Below are 22,703 nucleotides of genomic sequence, written 5' to 3'. Positions count from 1 at the left end.
TATGCTCAGCTCCGCAATTTTCTCTCTTGGTTTCTTCTGCTCTTGGGAAAAATAGTAGGAATTACATCCTGTCTTAGTGTTGGTTGTAAACGTTTATCCGTATGTTATTCTCCCTTAACAATGCTACCTTGTCTTTAATATATTTACGTACAAATGATGATAGAATAAAAAAGCTCCTGTTTCTTCTGTAAATTGGTTATTTTTTGTTTCATTGAAGTTGTGGATTTGAGTTTTTTTTTCAAGATGTGCACTTTATTTTTTTACACGATTTTTGTTTTACGCGATGTTCTTTGGAACGTATNAAATTTTATTTCAAAAATATCCAACTTGTGAAATAAGGGGCGCACTTTTGAACTTTGCATAGGGCGCAAAATAACCTGCCATCGGCACTGGGCACAACGTACAGTACATAGCATTAAACTGTACACACAGTAAATACTGTATCGGGCGTATACAGTTTAACCGATACATACCAATTAAATGTATTTTCGCCGAATAATAAAACTGTGAATGCAGGAGTCTTTCACGGCTTTTGGTTATGCTCAGCTCTGCAATTTTCTCTCTTGATTTCTTCTGCTCTTGGGAAAAATAGTAGGAATTACATCCTGTCTTAGTGTTGGTTGTAAACGTTTCTCCGTATATTATTCCCCCTTAACAATGCTACATTGTCTTTAATATATTTACGTACAAATGATGATGTTAGAATAAAAAAGCTCCTGTTTCTTCTGTAAATTGGTTATTTTTCGTTTCATTGAAGTTGTGGATTTGAGTTTTTTTTTCAAGATGTGCACTTTATTTTTTTACACGATTTTTGTTTTACGCGATGTTCTTTGGAACGTATCCACCCCGCAAAAAGAGGGATAAGTGTACATTAATATATGTATATAGTATACGTACCCGTACATTTTAACTTCCGTCTCGAGTACTTTAAGAAGGCCTTTACAATTATATCTGTGAAGCTTAAAATATTATAGAGTGAACGAACGGATTCCGGCATCTTACAGTTGGCGCCCATGGCCGTAACATCAAACGCAACCCTGATTATGATGATACAGAATATGGATTTGATTTGATGACGCAAAACTACCAATGCATTTTGGATAATGTAATCAGTTGCAATTTTGCCAGCTTTAGACTGATAAATTGCATTGTTTATCAGTCTAAAACTGCAACGATTATTTTATTCACACGTTCTAAATACGACACAACATGTTATTAAAATATTAATTTCTGGTTATACTTATTGGAGAAATATCATCGAAGCAGCAAAAAGTTATCCGTCGAGGCGGATTTGAACCACCGACCTATGGATACCTGCTTAGTACCTCTACAGTCCACCGCTCTACCAGCTGAGCTATCGACGGGTTGATGTATATTCTTGTTAACATATATATATATTTAATTGGGTCAATCAGTAAACTTGATTTCTTAGACGAAAGAAAAGTAATGAAAATTTTTATTTCTTTTTAACTCTATCAAGTAAAACTAAAGAATTACTTTTTCCCCTGAATAAATTTATTTGAATTTTAAATATTTTGCTTAGACTTGACATTCACATTGACTTATGTAGAGTCAATGTGAATGTCATATTTTTGACACGAGAAATGTAATTTCTCGTGTCAAAAATAATGTAATTTCTCGTGTCAAAAATACAAAACTATTTCTATCCAAATACTATTTCTCACTGTACTGAATCAAGTAAAATTGTATAGCCTACTTCATGGAGTGTTAAAGTTAATAAATTAGTTTAAAAAATAAAATTTGTTCTTATCTGGATTAAATTTCTATGACTTACGGTTGTCTAAATGCATCAGAGCTATGGTTTTCCCATTTATATTGTCATACATATGTAATAAAATAAAACAGGAAAATGCAAATATACCTATTTATTAAACAGATATATTATATAGAGAAACAAGACATTATGTACGAAACTATCATTCACAATATGTAACAATACAGTATAACTTTTAAACAGATCTCTATTTATTTTTAATTTATTCACATCCTCATCTGTAATTTCAAATTATCTTGTTTTTCTAAAAACCAAATACTGTATACTTTTTCTTTCTTTATACATGATATAAAATTAAAAATGTAATTACGAACTATCAATTATTTACTGTGACACTATCACAATGCCGGGCTGCAACTTTTAATCATATTTTTAATTTATTTAATTTAAAATATATTCTCTCCACCTCAAATTAGTAGTATCTTGCCCCTGTACACCATACTTTTCCGTTAACAACAGAGTCGTGTTGGTCATTTATCTAACATCTTCCAGGGGAAAATTTTTGAATCGAAATAACATGATTTCCGGTTTTTATCGGAAGTTCATATACAGTTAATTGGGCTTCCTGCCGCTAAGATTTTTATATCTGGTCTCGTCTTTCATCTATCTAACTCCGTTATCGAGGTTAAGGGAAGACAGACAGATGGACAGACGAAAGGGGTTTATAGGTCTACAATTTTTCAGATTGCGGCCTGATAAGATTTTTTTTGACAGAACTGTAGAACATACTAAATTGCTTGAAAATAGCAAAACTGGCTACCAACCAAATGAATGAAACAGCTTTTTCCCGCCGCAAAGCGACTCGAGCGCCAGCTCTAGAACAGCTGAGTGAACGGTAGAGGAAAAGGTGGTATTATGGAACCCTTCCATTTCATAAAGGCAAACTGTAGTGGATTGTGGCTGAACTGCACTAGGCAGACATCCATAGCAAGGGGAAAACTCGTTTCACTTTCAGTTAAACAGTTGTCCGTAGTGAATCAGTATACTGTATTTGTGTTTTTCGAAACTCGAAAGTTTTGAATGGTAAGTGAATTTAGTTATTTCTAAAATATAAATCGTGTAGTTGTAGGTTCACTGGTGCATGTATTCCGTTCCAGAGACTTAGGCTGTGTACATATTAGGCGTTTTGAAACGAGCGTTTTAAAGAACCAAGAGTTCTGCATATACACACTCAAACGCGCACTTCTGGCCAAGCGCGCGTCAACACATACGTTGATAGATTTTGGTTAGAACGCGCGTTTCGCGGGCGTCAGCCGCGCGCTTTGAGATACATGTGCTGCCATGTTATTATACATTCGATCGCGCGTTTTCGGGTAAAGTGGATGCACGTTGGCCGAAATGGAGGACGATCATTTCGATACTGATCTATTTATTGATGAAATCTAAAAGAGACCAACCATCGTTAAATGATTTTATAGATATTCTAAAAGAATTAAAAAAACTTGGGTTCGTATTGTCTTAGTTTTGGATACAACGTCACAAACATTCCATGCGTCAGTCTACCTCGTAATATTGGGTGCACCCAAAATTCCCTTTGCCCCTGCCATCGTCTTTTATAGCGACGATGGAGGAGGCACACACAAGCAATTTCTTTCACGTCCATTTCCAAACTGAGCCAGTGCAAACGGTCGTCGAACGCCGAGCTAAACGCGCGGTGTGTATGCTGCTAACGCGCGTTTAACGCAACACCCAACGCCTAATGTGTACACAGCCTTAGGGGCACATATTAATCTGTGTGATATTCATGTTTTTTTAAAGTTTGGTCTTGACAGACATAAGTTAATTCAAGATGGCGATGCGTGAAATACGGACCCCATTGGTGCTTTTAATATGGAACCCAACTCCTCCGAACTCTCTCTTTGCAAGCAGACATTTGTCCGGAGCAATTTGTGAAAAAGACACTAGGTAGAAAGCCAATTCTTACTGAGAATATCGAAAAAGAGCTGCTGGAATATATATTGTTGATGGAGGTCATATTTTTCTATTATACAGTAAAAGCATTTTTTCGATAAAATACATTGTAGTAAATGATTTTGTAATTATTTAACATTCTTTGTACTTTTCTATTTGTTTTTGGATACATTAAAGCATTTTTTGAAAACATACATTAAGGTTCCATACTACCACCCGGTTTTCCCTAAGCCTACTTTCTGACTTTTTGTACAGAAGCCTACAAAAACCATACTTATAGTAACACTAGCGAAAAATCCAATTAGAAACATTTAGTTGAATAGTTACCAGTACTTTTCTCACAAAAAATGTGGGTGTATTTATGATATCTTGTTTACAATTCACTATAATGTAATTGGGGTTCCATAATTTTCCTCTATCTATCAATTCTGCTTATACCTTAACTGCTCGTTTATCTGGCTGTCACCTCAGAGGGTAAGCGAAAGGTTTATACTATGTTTAATTCGATAATTTTATTTTATTAAATAAAAATTATAAAGTCTTTAATGTTCACTTAAATTCAAATAAAAACATTGCAATGAAATACGATTTCTTTAACAAGATGGTTCTCGGTACACGAAAATTTAAGTAGTGTTCGGATATCAAAATTTTGGAAAATATGGGGTTAATTGATAGTTGAGCCAAAGCTAGCTGTTTCTGTTATTATTACCTAAATAATTATCATACTCACATATTTATCGTTCTATATTTTAAAATCTTTATTTGATATATGTATCTATGTTTATAGAATAAAATTAGTATTAATTCGAATTCAAGAAGTACACATCCATGGAAACCTGTGGTTTGTATTGTATTTATAATTTTATTTCAAGTCAATTTTATATTCAGATGACCAGTATATACTGATGAGGTATAATCGGGTGAGATGACTAGAGGTTGTTTATTCAAATAATACTCACTTGTCAGTAGAATACGTCAATAGTCACAGTGTAATTACAGTGTACAGGTTATAGTGTAATTAGTCTGTATTTGTTATTTACAATTTAAAACTTTTACTGTAATAAGTTTTTATCAACATCGGCTTTTGTGTAATACTTGGTACATGTTTGTCTGTATACTGTTAACTTTTCTAGCTATTATTTGAAAAATATTCATAAATAACAAAATCTATCTGATATATATATCATATAATGTATATAATAGACAGGTATCTCTCGTACAACACGATTTCCGGTTTCGCTGAAACACAGTTTTGGAAATCCTCCGTACAAAATTTTACAATTTTAAGTGTAAACTTCGTTATTCGACATTTTTTTTTATTCAAGTAAGCACGCGTGTTGTTTCAAATTTGCCCACTGATTTTAGAATACTGAAATTTATAAATTATTTAATGCTTTTCATCAGGTTTACTTTAATGAAAACCGACAGGACAAGTAAGAAAAATTAAATAAAATTATTATCTACCTCACATTAGTAGATATTTTATTTCGTTTAATTATACCAAGGGCTAAAAACAATCTTTGTAATAAGGAAGAAAAAATTGCACTAACTTTCCTATCAACCAGGTGTCGTCGTCGATGCTTTTCTGACAGTTCTTAAGACTGTCACTGTGTTTTGTTTTTATAGATTAATTGAAGTTTGTTTAAACATTTTTAGGTAAGTGTTATTAAACTGTGAAGTAAAAAACTTAATACAAAGAATACAAAATGACGAACGAAATACGGCGGTATTCGAACACAAATTCTGGAAAAAAGGTCGCTCAGGACCTTTTTTCAGAATTTGCACCCGCTGAACAAACGCGACCCGCTAGAACAAATTTTTGATTAATAACATATTTTTATTTCGTCATTCATTAAAATTTTTTATGATAAAAATAAAAATATATGAAAATGCTGCTGATACTTCTGATCGAGATCGACAAAAAAGCTAAGAAGATGGCGATAATTTGTAAAAAGAAAACGCTCTCGTTTAACTAGAATTAATATTAACGCGTAATACGGTACTTTTAATTCTGATTGTTAATTAATTATTGATTGCTTTAATAAACACTTTTCTCTTACAAGTTAGTAATGAAAAAGAATAATATTCTTTTGCTAACTTCAGAAATTAACCTCATGTTTTGCATTAGTACTTTGTTTCGTATAGCACGGATTCGCATAACAAGGCACTTTTTCGAAACGTAATTATTACTGCGTTATACAAGGGATACCTATATATATATATAGTTCGTATATATATTTAGCAAAGTATTATTTTATCGAAAAAGTCTTTTCTTTGAAAATTATGATGTAAAAAAATTTTAATTAATTAATTACTCTGGGGACTCGGAATCGAATCCAAAGAGGCGAATAACCCCAGGAAATTTTCGAGGATGGTCTTTTCCGGATATGTCTCTCGCCACTCGGTCTCCCCATCGTGGTTCTGGTCAAACCCGCGATGGTCTGATAAAAGGCCCATTAGTGGCCTCAGAGTAAAAAAGTTCTTTTATAAAAACGTAAACAGTATTAAGAGGAAGCTGATAATCGAGGACAAGTCAGACCCAACAGGACGACCTTCTAGATTTGATTGTTAATAAAACATGCAAAACGTTCTCTCTTCATACGCGATATTCTCAAAAAAAACTGCCCTACTACTAAATAATCTGGATACGTTTCTGTCTCTTAACTAATATTATAGCCGTAACATGTTTCTTAAAAAATATGCTAATCTTAAATATAATTTCAGGGCCATTGCTAGTGTATATGTAGGATGCACACTGCACAAGGACAGCAAATAGGAATCATTCTTACTAAACTTGAACATTTCAACTTATTTATATGCATTTTATTGGTCATTAGATAATAATCTTGATCTTAATAACATAAACGCAACTTATTGGTTAATATAAGTCCTACGAAAGTAACTCAAATTTGTACTTAATGTTAATTTTGAAATTTGATTCCGATGTTAAGCATAATAATGACCGTAATAAAGATATCGAATTACGAATAAATTTTTTAATTTCATGTTTGACTTTTCCTGTCCCCTGAGTATCAAGAAGGTCTATATAAATACCCTTTATTCATTCTGGGTTCGACCAGGCTCACAATTAGGTTTGGTTTAATAGGAGATGGAAACGCAACAGGCAGGCGATCTGCCGATTAGGAATGCCTCCCGAAAAGGCTTTCTATAGAAAACTTACACCTATTTAAGTGTTAGAGACGCGAGAATATACCGTCCATGAAACACCCTGGAGTTGCTCGTCTGGATACGATCCCGAGTTCTCCATAACGTTAAGCTACGTCTTTATATCCATCCGAGATACGAATAAAAATTATATAAATTAGTTAGAACAACATACACTTGTATAAATTCTTCTGAAACGCTCTTTTGAGTTTTTAATTTACCCACATCTAAAATAGTCCAATACGAAACGAACTTCTGAATTAAAGTAACTTCGTACCCGCTTTTAAATATGGAAAATTCTAATGATATTTTAGGCTTTTAAACAGGTATTTGTGTGTATTTCGTATGTTTTTGTAGAACGTACGGTTTATAAATACCAAATTCTCAAATAAAACTACCACAATCTAATAAAGCAATGAAGCGTTTCGACATATATTGAAAGAAGGATAGGTAATATCCTACGCCACACAAATTTCACGATTTCCGGAGAGCTCAAACGTCTCTAACCAGATCCTTTTTGGTATGTAAAATGATCGCATACTTTTCTCATATTTTTTTCATTTATAAATAAATTTTAACAATCTGAATTCAATGTTTTTAACAATAAATAAATTCGGGACTAGCCTACATCTGTTACTAATTTATGCTGTTATTTTTAAGAATAATATAAATTATATGACTGAATGAAATTTAATCGAGTTTGACCAGTTACTCCTGTTTGCAATTAATATTTGAATCAGCATTTTAATAAATTTTTAAACGGTTTTTCTATTTTAAATGATATTCAAAAAGCATACAAATATAATTAAACACTTCAATTATTGTATTTTTGAAATATTTTTAATTTAAAATTATCAGAACTATACAAGATAAAAAAAAAGACTTTGTATTAAGTTTTATATTACAGTCGAACCTTCAATAACGGCCACCTATAAACAGTGGCCATTTTCAGGAAATGTTTCTGAAGAAAGCATGCAAAATAATCTCAAAACAACGGCTATTTTGTATGTTTCCACGGTGGCCACTGTTCAGATATTTGACTATTATATTTTTAAATTAATCATTTTTTAATGTTTCTTTGATATTTAGAATGTAGAAACATTGCACGAATGATGGTTTCTTATAACATTATATATTTTGCTTGGTACTTCTTTTTTTTACTCATTTCCCCTGAGGCCACTGAGAAAACCTCAGGGGAAATTAGGCCCACAAGGGTGTGGTCGGATGAAAAGACACGGGGCTCGACATATCCGAGAAAAATCGCCCTTGAAAAGTTGCTGGGGAGACAGATCGCACGGCTTCGATCCTGCATCCCCAGAGCAGAATGCTGATGTCTTAACCACTCTGGCTAATCAGCCATCTTTTACTTTGTACTATAAAATCACAAACGTGTCCCGTAATACAAAAGTTTTACGTTAAGTAATTATTTAGAAAAAAATAATAAGAGATAAAGGTGATAGAGTCGTTATCAGTTTTAATTCAACCGTTAAAACCGCTTTAATACTTCAAATCTCTTCAAAAAATGAATAAAAAATTGATAAATTTATACACTTATTTTTAAAAAATCTGATAATGCAAAAAGTTGAATGTCCAGGGAACTGTTATTTACCTATTAATTCCGATTATGCGTCATATATTGGCCTATTAGTTTATTCAACTAATAGTCTACGCTTGGACCCGTTTATTAAAAAAATAACTCGAGATTTAGGCCAAGAGAAAATTAAACATAGAAAAACGCCTCTTTTACAAAGAACTAAACGGAAAATTCTTTTTTACCAAAATGATCAAAATAAACCCGCTTAAAGTGTTTTTTTTTTTTTTTTTTGTTGCAGTAAACCCCATAACTACACAAAAAAGTGGAATATTCGCTCAATATGGAATTTTGTAACTTGAACTATAAAAAGGATCAACGATCGAACTAACAATAAGGAAAATGATAGCGGGTCAACTGTTCCGTTCGGCTATTATTATTCCGTATGATACAAAAATGGCAGAAGTTCAAGGGCCCGAACGCCATCTAGCGGAGATAAGCGGAATTAATAGGGAAAAGGTGAAGGTCGCGAAGGGCCAGAGTGAACGACCCACCTAACCTAATACCCTAAATAGAAAATATCAACTAATAATTGAATGCTGCAAGAGAAATGATCTCTCTACCGTTGCTTGGCCTTAGAAAATTTTTTCTCTACAATACAATACACAGAATAAACAGAATTTAATTAATCTAAAAAAGATAATATATTTTTAAAATTTATACGAACTAAAAAATAAATTTAATTAATTAATTAATTATGTTATTAAATACTGTATTGCAAATTACAATCAATGTTAGTGGAATGGTAGAAGAGGTGTCTTCACTCTCAATCACCACTTAGGCTAATTCATTAAATAAAAATAATTAAAATGGTGAAAAACTCGTTAAACTTTTCAAATAGGAAGTAAATTTTTCTAAGATTAAAATAGAAATATGTTAAACGAATGTCAACATCATTGTCAAGAAAATAATATTGACTCGGATGATTGAGGAAATGCTGGAATAGGCCGTTGATCCTGATAACGAAACAATTCAGATCATCTTCTCGGCCAACGTTTGGCAAAAATATTATTTTAAATGTGTTTAATATAATTATTTCACATCTAAAACGAAATTATAATTTATTTATTTATTATTATTATTAAACGGTTTTATAAATACTTGTTTTATAGCCGACATTTATAATTGTTACTGCTTTTAAGATAGGACCTTGCTTTTTATTTTTTTTTTTAAATCAAGGGCGATTTTGGCGTAACCCAAATTATCTGTGGGTTTATTCTTACTCCACCAATTCAAGCTTTATCAGATATTTCTTAGTAAGTCAGTGTACTTCTTCGAATTTAAGTCAACCGCAGATATAACCCATATAAAAGCAGTGTTAATAAAAGTATTTAAGTGTATTTTTGTCTTAAAATCTTGAAGATAAGGTAAATAATTTTTTTGCTAAAAATCATAAAATTTATAATTGGAATGATTTTTTTGTTTTTAAATATAATTATGACAATTAAATCTTTGTAATTTTTGATATAGAAAGAAGCCCACGCGACTGGCTCGACAACCAATTGGCCCTGAGGGAGTAAAATCAGGTCACACTATAACCGTGCTAACTTCTTCACAGACAGTCATACCTGTAGTTTTTACTTGATCAGGTGATAAGTTTCTCTGCGCGCAGGTGAGAGAAAGTTTAATCACAATTATGTATATCAGGTAAGTTCATCTCATTAAAAACTTAACCAATTATTTAATCGTTTATTTAGCATAATTTTATAAAATTTCCCATATATTATTTTTCTAAAACGCTCCTCGGTTTGTCAAAGGGCGTATCACCCGATACAACGGAAGAATATGCTATCGTTATAAGTTGATGCGCATTATATAAGGGCGAAAATATAATATTTTTAAATCGTTAGAAAAGTTTTCTTTTCAAAATTTTATATTTTATATGCTTTAAAGTCACAGAACCGGTATTAACTGCCTTAAAAGAACTGGAATTAGGTAAGTTATTATCGAGAATATATATTCAAAATAGTCAAGGAAAACCTCAAAAAGGTATTGAAACTTTAATTATAATTAACTACTTGGTCAAACACGTTTTTAATAATTAAATATACCAGTTCGAATATGAAAAATTTTTGATATTTAAATAGAATAACCTTATATGTAGCTTCTCCTCCCACTGTAGAAAATATGTAGCCTGTTGAATACATTAAACATTCTGTTAACAATATTTTATTAATAAATATTTAAAAATTAAGTATTTTTTAAAATTAATTCCGAGATTTGAACTGAGTTCGGACGAAAGTTGAAGTCATCAGACAACTTTCTATATAGGGTAAACTGTGTTGATGAACCCACCTTCACACAATTTCGTATATTTATATATAAACTTATGCGTTTATGTATTGTTTTTTTTTTTTTTCTTCTACTTCAACTTTTAAAGTACTTTTTTTTAAAAAATATTTTATTTTATTTTAACGAATAAATAATAATTATCTTTGCTTTATTTTCTTCTTTACTATTCCAAGAATTCTTGATTTTTTTTATTTTGGTGTAAAAATCCTTTCAGTTTCCGCACTGATGAGGCCGTTTCGCAGGAAATGAAATGGAACGAAATTTAAACTGATCGCTTCATTTATTTCCAAATTACTACAACTGATAGGACTTTCTTCCCCTCTCTGAGTATTATCTAAAGAGTTCCGGAATATTTCTCGTAAAAAATTGTACAATGTTTCGAGACTTTCCTCCTAAATATATGCAGAATCTAACCTTGAAATGACGTCACTACCGCTTTAAATCCCGTCTTTAACTTATCCTTGACCAGGTTAACTTTTTCTTTTTCTTATAATAGTTACGAGAAACCATACAAGCCCTTATCTGTTTATGAAAAGGTGAATTGATAGCTTTATAGACGTATTATTGTTTTTATTGTTTGCGAGTTCGCACCGAGCTAGTTAATTCGGACAAGGTCCTTCATTAGTTCATTCGAAAAAAATATTTCTAAATACCTCGAAGTTAATTTTAATTATTATTATTATTATTTTACAAGATTCAACCAAGCATAAAATGGCGTTAACAAAAGAAATTGCTCTGCTTTATCCGACGCTTTACTTTCATTTTGGACTTGCTCAACAGGCCGTAGGATAAACAAAGATGTTTCTATCAGACTAATGAAGGAAAATTGGTGTAAAAAAATAAGTTTTTACTCTCTTCCTACAGCGATTACTTATACAGACTGTGATTTGTGTATAGGGAAATTAGTGAAAGTTGCGCATTTCCATAAATGTGTAGCATATGGTTCACTTGAAAAATTGTACTTCAATCAAACCCGTTAAATATGCCAGAAACAATGAGGGCTGATTAAAGTATCAACATTGAATGGCTTCCAGCAATAATTTTACTGTTCGATAAAAACATGTTAGTGGATTGGATATCAGCCAAAAAATCTGTGACCTAGATCAAAAAATCGCTCCGAGCAAGGTGGAGAACATCGTTTGTAGTCATGCTCATCTTATATAATTTATATATTGACATAAGTATTTTTACTCTCTCGTTTCGCAATTAATTTCATCAATCAAAATTAAATTATGGGGAAAACGGAATAAAAATAGGAAGAAAATTAACCCTCTTTTATCCATGGATTTTTACAATTTATTTTTAATGAGAAACTCCTTCAAAACCGAGACTATTCATTCAAATAGATTTACTAAATCGGGTGATGCTAATTGAGGGTTATTTTTATTATGTTTTGAACTTTTTATGTAATTAAGTGGTAGAAAAAAACGGAATAAAAAGAATGTGACATTCTTCGAATGTTTCCGGAGTGAACGGAAATTATTCCTTGTCACGCCTTTTAGCCTATTTCACAGCCGATTAAATTCAAATACCAGCATTAATTATCCTCGATCATTTACTAATTGTTAACAATAAATTTAATATGTATTTTCGTACATTAGGCAAGAACAATATTATTTAAGTATTATTCAAATGGTTAACGTGTGTATGTTTCAAACAATACCGTTAACAGAACAATAATGGGATTCGGTATTACGAATGATTAAGTAATAACGCATTTTTCCATAGAAAATACCATTGTCTCCGTACAAAAGACGAAAAAAAAGCAAAAACCGGAAGAATTTCTGGGACGTTCGCGGATCTGTTTTCGGGTCACTGACACAAACAAAAAGTCCTAGTTACACTTTTAGTTATCAAAATTAGGAAAGATTGGCAATTTAATTCGGTTTCATACGCTAAATCTCTGTTAAAACTCTAGTATTTTAAACATGCTCCAATACACGAAAATGAATTAAATGTATACTTAGACATAGTGCAGGTTTAGTCCTCTTTATCGCTATTTTTGGCTAATTTCTTTGTGATCTACGATTATATCCTTTACGTTTGTGTAAGCTACATGCAAAAGAGAAGTACATCTTTCATGTATTTTCCGTAATGTTAATATTTTATTGAAAGTGATATTGTATTGGAATGCAGCATCTCAGTTGTTAAATAGAGCCAATTTTCTCGTAGATAATTTGAATATCAATCTTTCTTTGATACAATAGACAAGGTATGTAGAGCAGAAAGTAGATTATTATTATTTTTTATTCATTCAATAAAAGATGCCTAAGATTAAAAAACAGGATCTGTTTTAAAAAATAAGAACGCAAATATATGTTTATATTTTTAATGGCTCGTTTAATTTATATTGAGATAACAACAAATGAAAGTTATATTGTTCTTATTAAAATAATTTCCCGTAAAATTAACATATTGAAGTTTTTCTTTTCAGGTCGGCCATTTTAATATTGGCCACCGCCATATTTTCTATTTCTGAGCACGGAGTTCATTCGCACAGGCAGTCTAGACAAGCACCTCAGTCCCTACCGGATCATCTAACAGCTTACGTCAGACAATTAGCTAATAATCATCAATCAAATTATCAGCCTCCTTTATCCTTTTCTTCGGCCAGTCAGCCATTACAACAGTCTCAACCACAAACCGCCTACAAACCTCCAATTTTACCGCCGATTCAACAACTTCCGCCCGCAAATATTGTTCCAAATCCTCAGCCCAGGCCGCAGTACCAACCACCATTATTACCAATTTCTTATCAGTCTCAACCCCCGCAATATTCCCACCACAACATTCCCTCGTATCAACCAAACAGCAACCCACAAATATATCAGCCGCAAATTCAACCTCATCGACAGTTTTCCTATTCTCCGCCAGTTATAAATAATCCGCAATTACCATCGAATTCGGTCCAGAAACCGCAGTCTCAACCAACAAGTAGTGCACTTTATATCGGTGGAGGACAGCCGAAACCCCAGATCTCCCCTCAAACAGGAAACGCTCCCAGTGTTTCGATATCTACATCATACACAGCCGACGTCATCAAACAAGGAAAAGTTATCGGATCTGTTCAACCTTCGGTGCAGGCAATCGAAAAAGCGCCGGCTTCAGAAATTGAATTCGATAAAGGTAAAAACGCCGCCAAAGACAAGGCAGCGAAGGGTGGACAACTGGACGACGAATACGTAGTTTATTACTATTATTATTACGATGAAGACAAAAAACCGGGTAAAAATCTATCGTTGAACTTCGACGACATCCCGAATTTGGAATCGTACGATCAGCCAGCTAAAGTAACCAAAGTGACTAAACTATTAAACTCGGTAGATAAAAATGAGGTATCCCGAACAGAAATCGCATCTGCTAATACTAAACACAATGCTCCCGTACCAAGGAAGATACCTAATTCTATTACCTTGTCTCAAGAAATTACTACGAATCCTTCAATAGTAACTACGGAAACTCCCGTGATAGTTCCTAATGTTTATCGTTACGGAATTGGAGACATTCCGAGATTTCCTGTTACTCCTAATCATTTACAACCGTTAAAGTTAAACCCGGTCGTAACACTTAGCCAAGTGTTCACTCCTGCTCAAACTAAAACGACTACAACAACTTCGGTACCGTTGAGTACCACCCCATCCACTACTACCATCGTTCCCGAGACTACAAAGATCGAAGTGACCGATTATGAAATAGAAGAAGAAGACACTACTACCACGGCGACAACGACAACAACAACTACTACTACTACAGAAGCCCCTACCACAACCACCGAACCAACTACCACAACCACCGAACCAACTACCACAACAGAACCCACTACCACTACAGAAAGAACACGCAAACGAACTTCAATAGGAAGGCGTCGTTTCAACAGTAATAATAGAAACATCGGAAGATCTACCACACGAAAATCGACTACTACTACTACTACTACTACTACTACTACCACCACCACAACCAGTACTACCACCCCAGCACCCGCAACCGTCGTGAAACCTACCAGGAGGAGTTTCCAGTCGCGATTTAGCAGCAATCGCTTCAGGCGACCGAGTTTCAATAACAACAGATTACGTTCCTCTTCCACCACCGAATCTAAGAATCAAGATACCAACACCGCTACCACTTCGAGCACCACAAGTACCACGCAATCATCGCGCCAATTTGGAAATAATCGAAGATTTGGAAGCAACCGAAACCCAGTGACCAGTAATCGAGTATCTTCTGCTAGCGTCAGATCGACGGTGACGACTGCACCTAGTGCAAGAACCCGCCCAAAACCATCGGGAGTTAGTCGTTCCCCAATCTTCGGGGGTGCAAACAGAGGAAGAGTTCGACCGCCGTTTTTCCGTCAACAGAACAAAACACCGGAACCTAAAGTGGAGGAAGAAACGCCGGAAGAAGAAACAACGCTTCCACCCCCTCCATCTTCGTCTAAACAGCCCACGACGGAAGCTGTTGAAGAAGAAGAAGAAGCAGACCTTTTGGAAGAAGAAGAAGAAAAAACGGTAATCACTGAAGCACCCTCGACTACAACCGCCAAACCTCGTCTTTCTGGAATTTTCCGTCCTCGTAGCAGACCCTCTCTATTTGCCAATCGAGGACGACCCAAGATACGATAGGAGCTTAAGACACTTTTATTTTTCCCTATAGGGAAATATTATAAATACTTTAAATTATAACCGTATTTTAAAAAATGAATCTTATTAAAACGAATTTTTATCATGGAGGGGAACGAATGGAAAATTTCGGTCTTACGAGTATACGAGTTATCAAAAAGCTTGTTTTCATGTTTTTATTTAAAATAATTTTTCAGTTTTTTCATTTTATTTTTTTGAGAAACACAAGTATGTAAAACAACTTTTATCGTACGTAATATATATTTTATTTCTTGGTGCCTTGAGAATTTCCATTCGTTTCTAACGATATTTAACGTTTTATACAACAGAGAAACTTGTGGATTAACTAAAACTTTTAACTAATTTTAAGAAAACAAAAAATGTTTTATTTCTCACATATTTATATTATGTAAACGCGTTGAGATAATGCAATAAAAATATAGTCAGATTCGAGTTTCATTCTCAGGTTTCAACGTTAAATTCTACCTTGGAATGACAATTCTCACGTGGTAGCGAGATCGTTAATCTGCGTAAGGCCATTCATCGTGACCATTTTATCCTTGTAAATTTTCGCCCTTCAACACGAAATGTGTCATACTTTCAATTTCTAGGATGGGAGAGTGGTCTGTGCCAACTTTTCCAAGTACGGGTGGATCCTTGTGAAACTCGAAAGTAGGTTTTGTATACTCACCTAAAGTGCACGGAGCCTGTCGTAATTTTACGTGAGTGAAATTTAGCGAAGACAGAAAGTTTCGGCATTGGTGGAAATAAATTACTCGTCTTATCAAAAAATTACATGTTACACGTTTCGCGAAGCGCGAGTTATTTCCATTCAGATGCCTCCGTTACGACGTGGGATTTCGGCACGATTCGAAATAAGGACACGAAAAATCCCACGTGGTAATGGAGCGATACGGGTATATTATTTCGGCAATAAGAGCGATGCGGTGTGCTATTTTGGCAATTATCTAGTTAAACCGCATTGTTTTTTATGCTTACATTTACTCAGAAGTGAAAAAATTTGACAGTTTCGATAAGTGTTGAAGAATTTTTCTGATTATAATGTGGAATAAACGTTTCCTCCAACAAATTCTGTGTGTTCAAAACGGTTTTTATGTCGTTGCTTTAGCATTTCCGCGGTGTACAGCTCGAATTAGCAAACTCTCTATAGCATCTAATTCGACCGAAACCCGTACTTCGAGCCCAGGAAGGTAAGGACCCAACAATCGTGTGGATATTTTTGACCTCCCGTAATTGCCAGAGCATCCATGGATTTAATAATTCTTCCGAATTCGTGCTGACGTAATCGTCTCTTTCTGTTTCTGGCACAATCCATTTTCCGTTTCGGTCGGTTACTCTCCAGGCAATTAGTTCTGGATTATTGCGATCGAAAATTATATTGTTTGGCATAATCGTTCCGATAGTTTGCGGATTGTACTTCGCTAATGTCGTCGATTGTTTTAATTTAAAGAGACGAAGACTATCTGTTTCAAAATGTCTCCATTCATTACTTTGTTGTTTTAATATAGTAGATATCGGCTTTTCTAATGATAACCTTCCAAAAGCTCGATGTTCCCGAACTGGAAATGGTCGCAAACCACGCAAGTAATTGTAGGTTCGTGTGTCATTTTCAGAATTTAGACGTAAGGCTCCAAATTCTAAGTTTTCAGATTGAGTGTTTGATGGCGAGGGAATTCCAAGTAACTTACATGGATCGGAAGGCTTCGAATTATTTGGAGAATGGGCATATCTATGCTGTAGGTTACTGTTTTTATATTTTGGCCAATGAGGATAACCCGCCATCTTCCTCTGGTATAAACCACAACGATTACAAAGTCCCTAAACAGCCTAAAAATGATTCTTGGATATTTCCTTTCTTGCGTTGTTACATTATATACTTTCAATTATTAGCGCAACATTTCAGAAATTTTGTATATAACTTATGTAACGTCGTGAAGTCCAATCTATCCAAACCCAGAACAGTATATTGATATAACATTATAATATTAGAGATATTGAATCTAAATAAATGTTTCCAAGGACACTTACAAAAGTATGTTCTTAAATTATTGCTAATAAATAGGTTACAAAAAACAATTTAATTATTATATTGAGTGATAATTTGAATTCATTTAATATAACGTCTAACAAAATATTGAATGTTATACATTTCATCAATTATCGAACGGAAACTTAACAGGGCCTTTTTCCATACCTTCGTGAGTTCGACAGGGCCCTCAATGCAAATGGCTAGATGGTGACGGATGGGGCCCAACATAACCGAAACTGATCGCCCATGAAAATTTCTGCTTTTCCCGGATTCCAACCCGGATCCCCAGAGTGGTATGTTGACGCCTTAATCGCCTCGGCCATCTTACCGTCATTAAAATATATCAATTAATAATAATAAAAATTACGAATCTAAAAGTTTGATTAATTTACATTAGCCACAGAAGGAAAAGCGTGAAAATTATGATGAAAATGTTTCTTTATATACAGTATATATTTATTTATTTATGTTTGAATATATATATGTGTTTTAATTTATCGAATTCACTCGTCTATCTATCAATAAGAATTAAACTAATTCGCGTAATGAGGGATAAAAGTAGTTCATTATATCTTATCCCTAAAATAATTAAATTTTGATCTACTGTATCTCTTAAAATTTAATTTCTGCAGCTTAATTGTAATTAGATTTCAAAGTCGAAAAACTACAGGAATTTTTCCGGAGGTGGTCTGTCTGGATATGTCGAACCCCTTCCTTTCCTCCTGGACGCCCCATTGTGGGCCTGGACAAATTCATAATGGGCTTGCTAAAAACTGACTCTCTTAATATCTACCGGGCTTCCGCCATAATAGGTACCAGTTATTCAAACAAAGTATTTCGGGAGGTACTATCCTTGGCAGATCGCCCCCGTTTCGCGTTGTCCTATCTCACAAACCTTCAAATCTTCTAGAGGCCGTTGAAGCATCAGCAAAAATCTGACGTTTTTTAATTCTTCCCTGTCTATCAACACCAGTCATCAAAAATTAACGTACTTCCTCCTCCAAATAACGGCATCAGACCAGAAGTTAAAACAATTCGCAAATACACATGATTATTTTCAGACATTTTTGCGATGGGGAGAAAAATAAATGACGGATGCAGTCTTACATCATCAAAGACTCACCCCCTATCACAAGCAATCGTCAGATAGGAACGAAACCTCTTTCCCACAAAGTGCTATTGTAATACTTGAATCGTCCCTTTTTGAAGATTTTTGCATGATTTCTACAGCTGATTTGTTAATGAGAACGTTCATAAATGAAGTTCTATCAATTGTTTTCAAAAAGTATTCTTCGAATTTAAGAATAATTCATTCGGCTAAGGGAAAAAATATATTTTCAGAATAATCTTTATATCTAGTAATAAATTATGCAATAATAAAATTTTATATTCTGTATGCATATTTACATTAATTAAATTTTGTACACCGGTTTTAATATTTATTTAAAATTCTGTTTCGTGTAGTAAGTCTGCAAAGGGAATTTCCAAATTTCAAGATGGAAATTCGTGACCCTTCTTAATTCTTACCACAAATATCTTACCGTAGAGTTACAGATACGCTTATTAATCAAACAATCAAGAAGCAATGATGCAACTAAGTTGTATTATTTCTTTTAGGATGAGATACACATCATATACTTTTGTCACAGGCATCCAAGGTCATCCGGAAGTTTGTCGCGGGTGCAACTTGTTATTCGAAATTCTGAATAAAAACACGCGCAGTTAAATAAAAAGTAGATCATAACAGAACTACGCAAAATTCGATTTTTAGCTTTTGCGTTCCTGTAATTAAAATTTTCTATTTTCTACAAGAATGATTTCGATGAAACTATCTTTTAAATCCCTTTGAAATGGCGCCATTTGTCAACGGTTAGGGGCCATTTAAACATTACATTAGCAAAATTTGTTTTTTTTTTTATTTCCTCTCTATTATAATCGTCATCATACGTCAAGATTCCTTTCTACTAATTATATTATCACTTCAGTTGAAATCATTCGAAAATACACAGGAATTATCTTCAGGCAATTTTCTGATGACTACACCCCGTCATTTAATTTCAACCCTATCTTACGTCATCACACTCCCCCATCGTCAGATACAAACAGATTTCCCCTTCGCCCATAAACTGCTGACGTAATTCTTGGGTGGTCCCTAATCTGTAACGAAACGTTTTAAAATAAATTCATTATCGCGATATATATTTTAAAAAATTGTTTGCTATTAACTAAGAAAAAAAAACAATTTGTTGAGAAACAACGAGACGAAAACAAAATGTTTCCCTCTTGTTATTTATTTAGATTTATTTGTATGTTACTTTCCTCGGGCTGCAACGTATACAAACTCGTGATCAGTAACTGGAATATCTAGTTTATATTAATTCATCTACACTTTCATTTCTTTCATTATGGCAGTGAACATAATAACTAAATGACTTCTGTATACAACGTAACAACGATATTTAAATACGATAATTATACATATTTAAATTTAATTTCTGCACCGCGACATGTGGGCGATCTGCCGAGGGGAATGCCTCTCGGGAGGATTTTTATGGAAAACTCCACGTGACCAGCCTGTTGGCGAGGAACTACGATAGTTTAGTGGTTTTATCCGCTCGGCCACTGATGGGCACTACACATATTTATCCGGAAATACATTAAAAATTATTTTATCTCAATTCTTACTTCATTTCTAGGGATTATAATCCGAGTAAGTTCAAAATCTAAGAAACTTTGAGTTTGAATTAAAATTTGCACGGATTTGAGTGAATATTTCACCACTTGTTTGAATTATTTTTGGAATATTTTGCATTGAAGAGTTACAGATTATAAGAATTGAAAAATTACAAGAAATATAATTATTACAAATATCAAAGCGTGAAAAATGAATGAAATCGTATGATTTTGTTGTGTGTTAGGCGTATTCTTTCGACGCGCCGTCTTGGACACACAGCTCTTTGGTCCGTGACGTCCGTTTATGAACTTTCGTAAACAAGATTAAAAATATAACTCGTTAGACATTCGTTAGGCCAATCCCTCACCAATCGGCCTATTGATGTGAAAAAACTTTTAGTGCCACCAGGGCATTAAAAGGATCAGAATTTTGAAAATTGAATTCGTCAATTTTCTACAAATTAAAACTTTGTAGAAAATTAATAAACTCTATTTTCAAAATTCCGAAATGTATTGTACGTTAATGGGAGAATTAAATAGAATTCTAATGCAAAAAAACTGTTTCGTTCTATTTCCGTTTTCGAGAATTTTTTCCATAGAAAAAGCCTTAAATTCTTAATGCCATCTGCTGGGGAGCGTGTGCATAACCAAAGAGGTTACAATCAGCCCACGATTAGAATAGCATAAACTTAACGTAAGTCACATATTATTAGACGAAGATGCGTGAGTCACGTCACAGACGAAAGAACAAAAACAACTGTAATCACCTCATTCGCAGAGTGAATTAGATCGTCAGACCAGACATTATTCGCCAAATTGTTTATCGCGAATACACCAAATAAAGTCTGTCACAAAACATTCTGACTTTATCATCACCGACGTGTTTTTGTAAAACTGAACGAATGCATAGATTTGGACGGCCCACCAGTGAGTGGATAAAATCACTGAACACTAGTTGAGGGTTTGCACTGACCAACGGGCAGGCCACGCGAAGTTTTCCGGTTTTGTTCACGCACATAAGATTTGAGTAGTGGCCAGTTTCCCAAAGTCTTCCCGGAAGAATTTCCCTTGACAGATTGCCCACGTGTTGCCTTGCCGTATAGATTTGGACAAAAGAAATCGTAACAAAATCCTTAAAGAGCGTAATTTAAAATTAACTTCCATAGAAGATTTAATATTTTTGAATGAATTTTGGCATAACTTTTGAAGCCTGCAACGAAGAATTTCACAAATTTTCAGTTTAATTAATGTGTTATGTAATTGTCATTTCGTTAAATTAAATATTTATGAAAAGAATGCTGGTTCCGACTTAAAAACTGAAGCATCATTAAACTTTTCCCAACTTAATCTTTACCACAATTTAGCTTCATACAGTCCTAGTGAACTTTCCACAACTTCTTTATTAAATTCTATTTTTTTAAACTTCTGTATATGTTTCTGCATTGGATATATCAAAATTACAAAACTGTGTTTATAACGTATAATGTTATGGACAGGATGGCCGAGACGTTTGAACTGTTTTTAGATGTTTGTAGCCAGAGGATTCATTAAATCAGTAATTTTTAACCAGTGTTTTGCAAACCTACCTCGAGTGTTCCACGAAAGAAAAGATTTAAAAGTTTTTATTCAAATTTATTCCCATTGCTATATTCGTAGATAATTCCATGTTTAAATTTTATTAAATACAGTAGACCATCCTATAAAACGGGTTCATATAATGCGGATTCGTATATAACGGCGAAAAAATTGCGACTTTATTCGTATAAACACGCTAAAAGAGACTCGTATGATATGGTAAAACGTCATCGCCGACTCGTGTCGCGATAGGATTGGTCGAATCTAGACCAATAGCGGATATTGTACAAACCGTTGAGTTTAAACGAGCAGCGGACTTACTAAAAACCATTTATTATTTAACGGCCATAAAAATTATATTTATATTAATGATGTCTCCAAAGTTCAGCAAATTTTTCGCAGAAAAATAATTTATCAGGAAACACGCGCCCGCCGTTCGATGCGCTGCTCCGCGACGAAAACAAGCTTAAGTAATAACATTGTCGAACGGTGCACACTCGGTAAGTAATCCTACAATTTTTTGTTTATAGCATAGTTTGTACGGATTATTCCAAAAAAATAATACATATTTTGGAAATGTTGAGTCGAATTAGTCTAGAATCGATTAATTTTATGGAAGAAAACCTTTCAAACAGCCGTAGTCCGTAAACTGCATACGTACCGGGCTATGATTGGCTCATGTATTTAAGGACTCGTACAACATGAATTTCATAAAAAACGGAACGTATCTACCATGTTATAGGGGGTCGACTGTATATTAAAGTTTGTTTTGATCTCTAATATATCGAAATATATTGAGTCTGGGTGTATGTTAATCGAATTAAGGACTTTACAATTCTACTTAAAATAAAATGATGGTTTTAATAACAAATAGTAAATCCTAAACCTATTACTACATTACTAAATAATCTACATACAATGATTTACACGACGATAACACGTGCTGCCACAACCTTCGTTTGTTCTTCTCTTCAATCTCCGATCGTCCGACTCTGAAGCAAAACCAAGGAAAAAGGTCCTTCCACACACGAG

At 33.8% G+C, this 22,703-nt stretch overlaps 1 protein-coding gene and 1 non-coding gene across 2 annotated transcripts; one reads left to right on the top strand and one right to left on the bottom strand.

The window, feature by feature from the left end:
• Positions 1-1,276: 1,276 nt before the first annotated feature.
• Trnay-gua lies at positions 1,277-1,364 on the bottom strand. The gene is given in 2 exon segments: positions 1,277-1,312; positions 1,328-1,364. It is a non-coding gene; the product is annotated as a tRNA-Tyr (tRNA).
• Positions 1,365-9,934: 8,570 nt separating this feature from the next.
• Positions 9,935-16,223, top strand: LOC111614932 (mucin-5AC-like). Its single transcript, XM_023356306.1, has 2 exons — positions 9,935-10,109; positions 13,189-16,223. Exons 1-2 carry the CDS (start codon positions 10,099-10,101, stop codon positions 15,374-15,376), a joined length of 2,199 nt encoding a protein of 732 aa, XP_023212074.1. The 5' UTR covers positions 9,935-10,098; the 3' UTR covers positions 15,377-16,223.
• Positions 16,224-22,703: the final 6,480 nt, after the last annotated feature.

This window comes from Centruroides sculpturatus, unplaced genomic scaffold, assembly GCF_000671375.1.
Source record: "Centruroides sculpturatus isolate CEXI.00-Female unplaced genomic scaffold, Cexi_2.0 scaffold2283, whole genome shotgun sequence".
In the NCBI taxonomy this organism is placed as follows: Eukaryota; Metazoa; Arthropoda; class Arachnida; order Scorpiones; family Buthidae; genus Centruroides; species Centruroides sculpturatus.
This window is presented reverse-complemented; position numbering and strand designations above follow the sequence as displayed.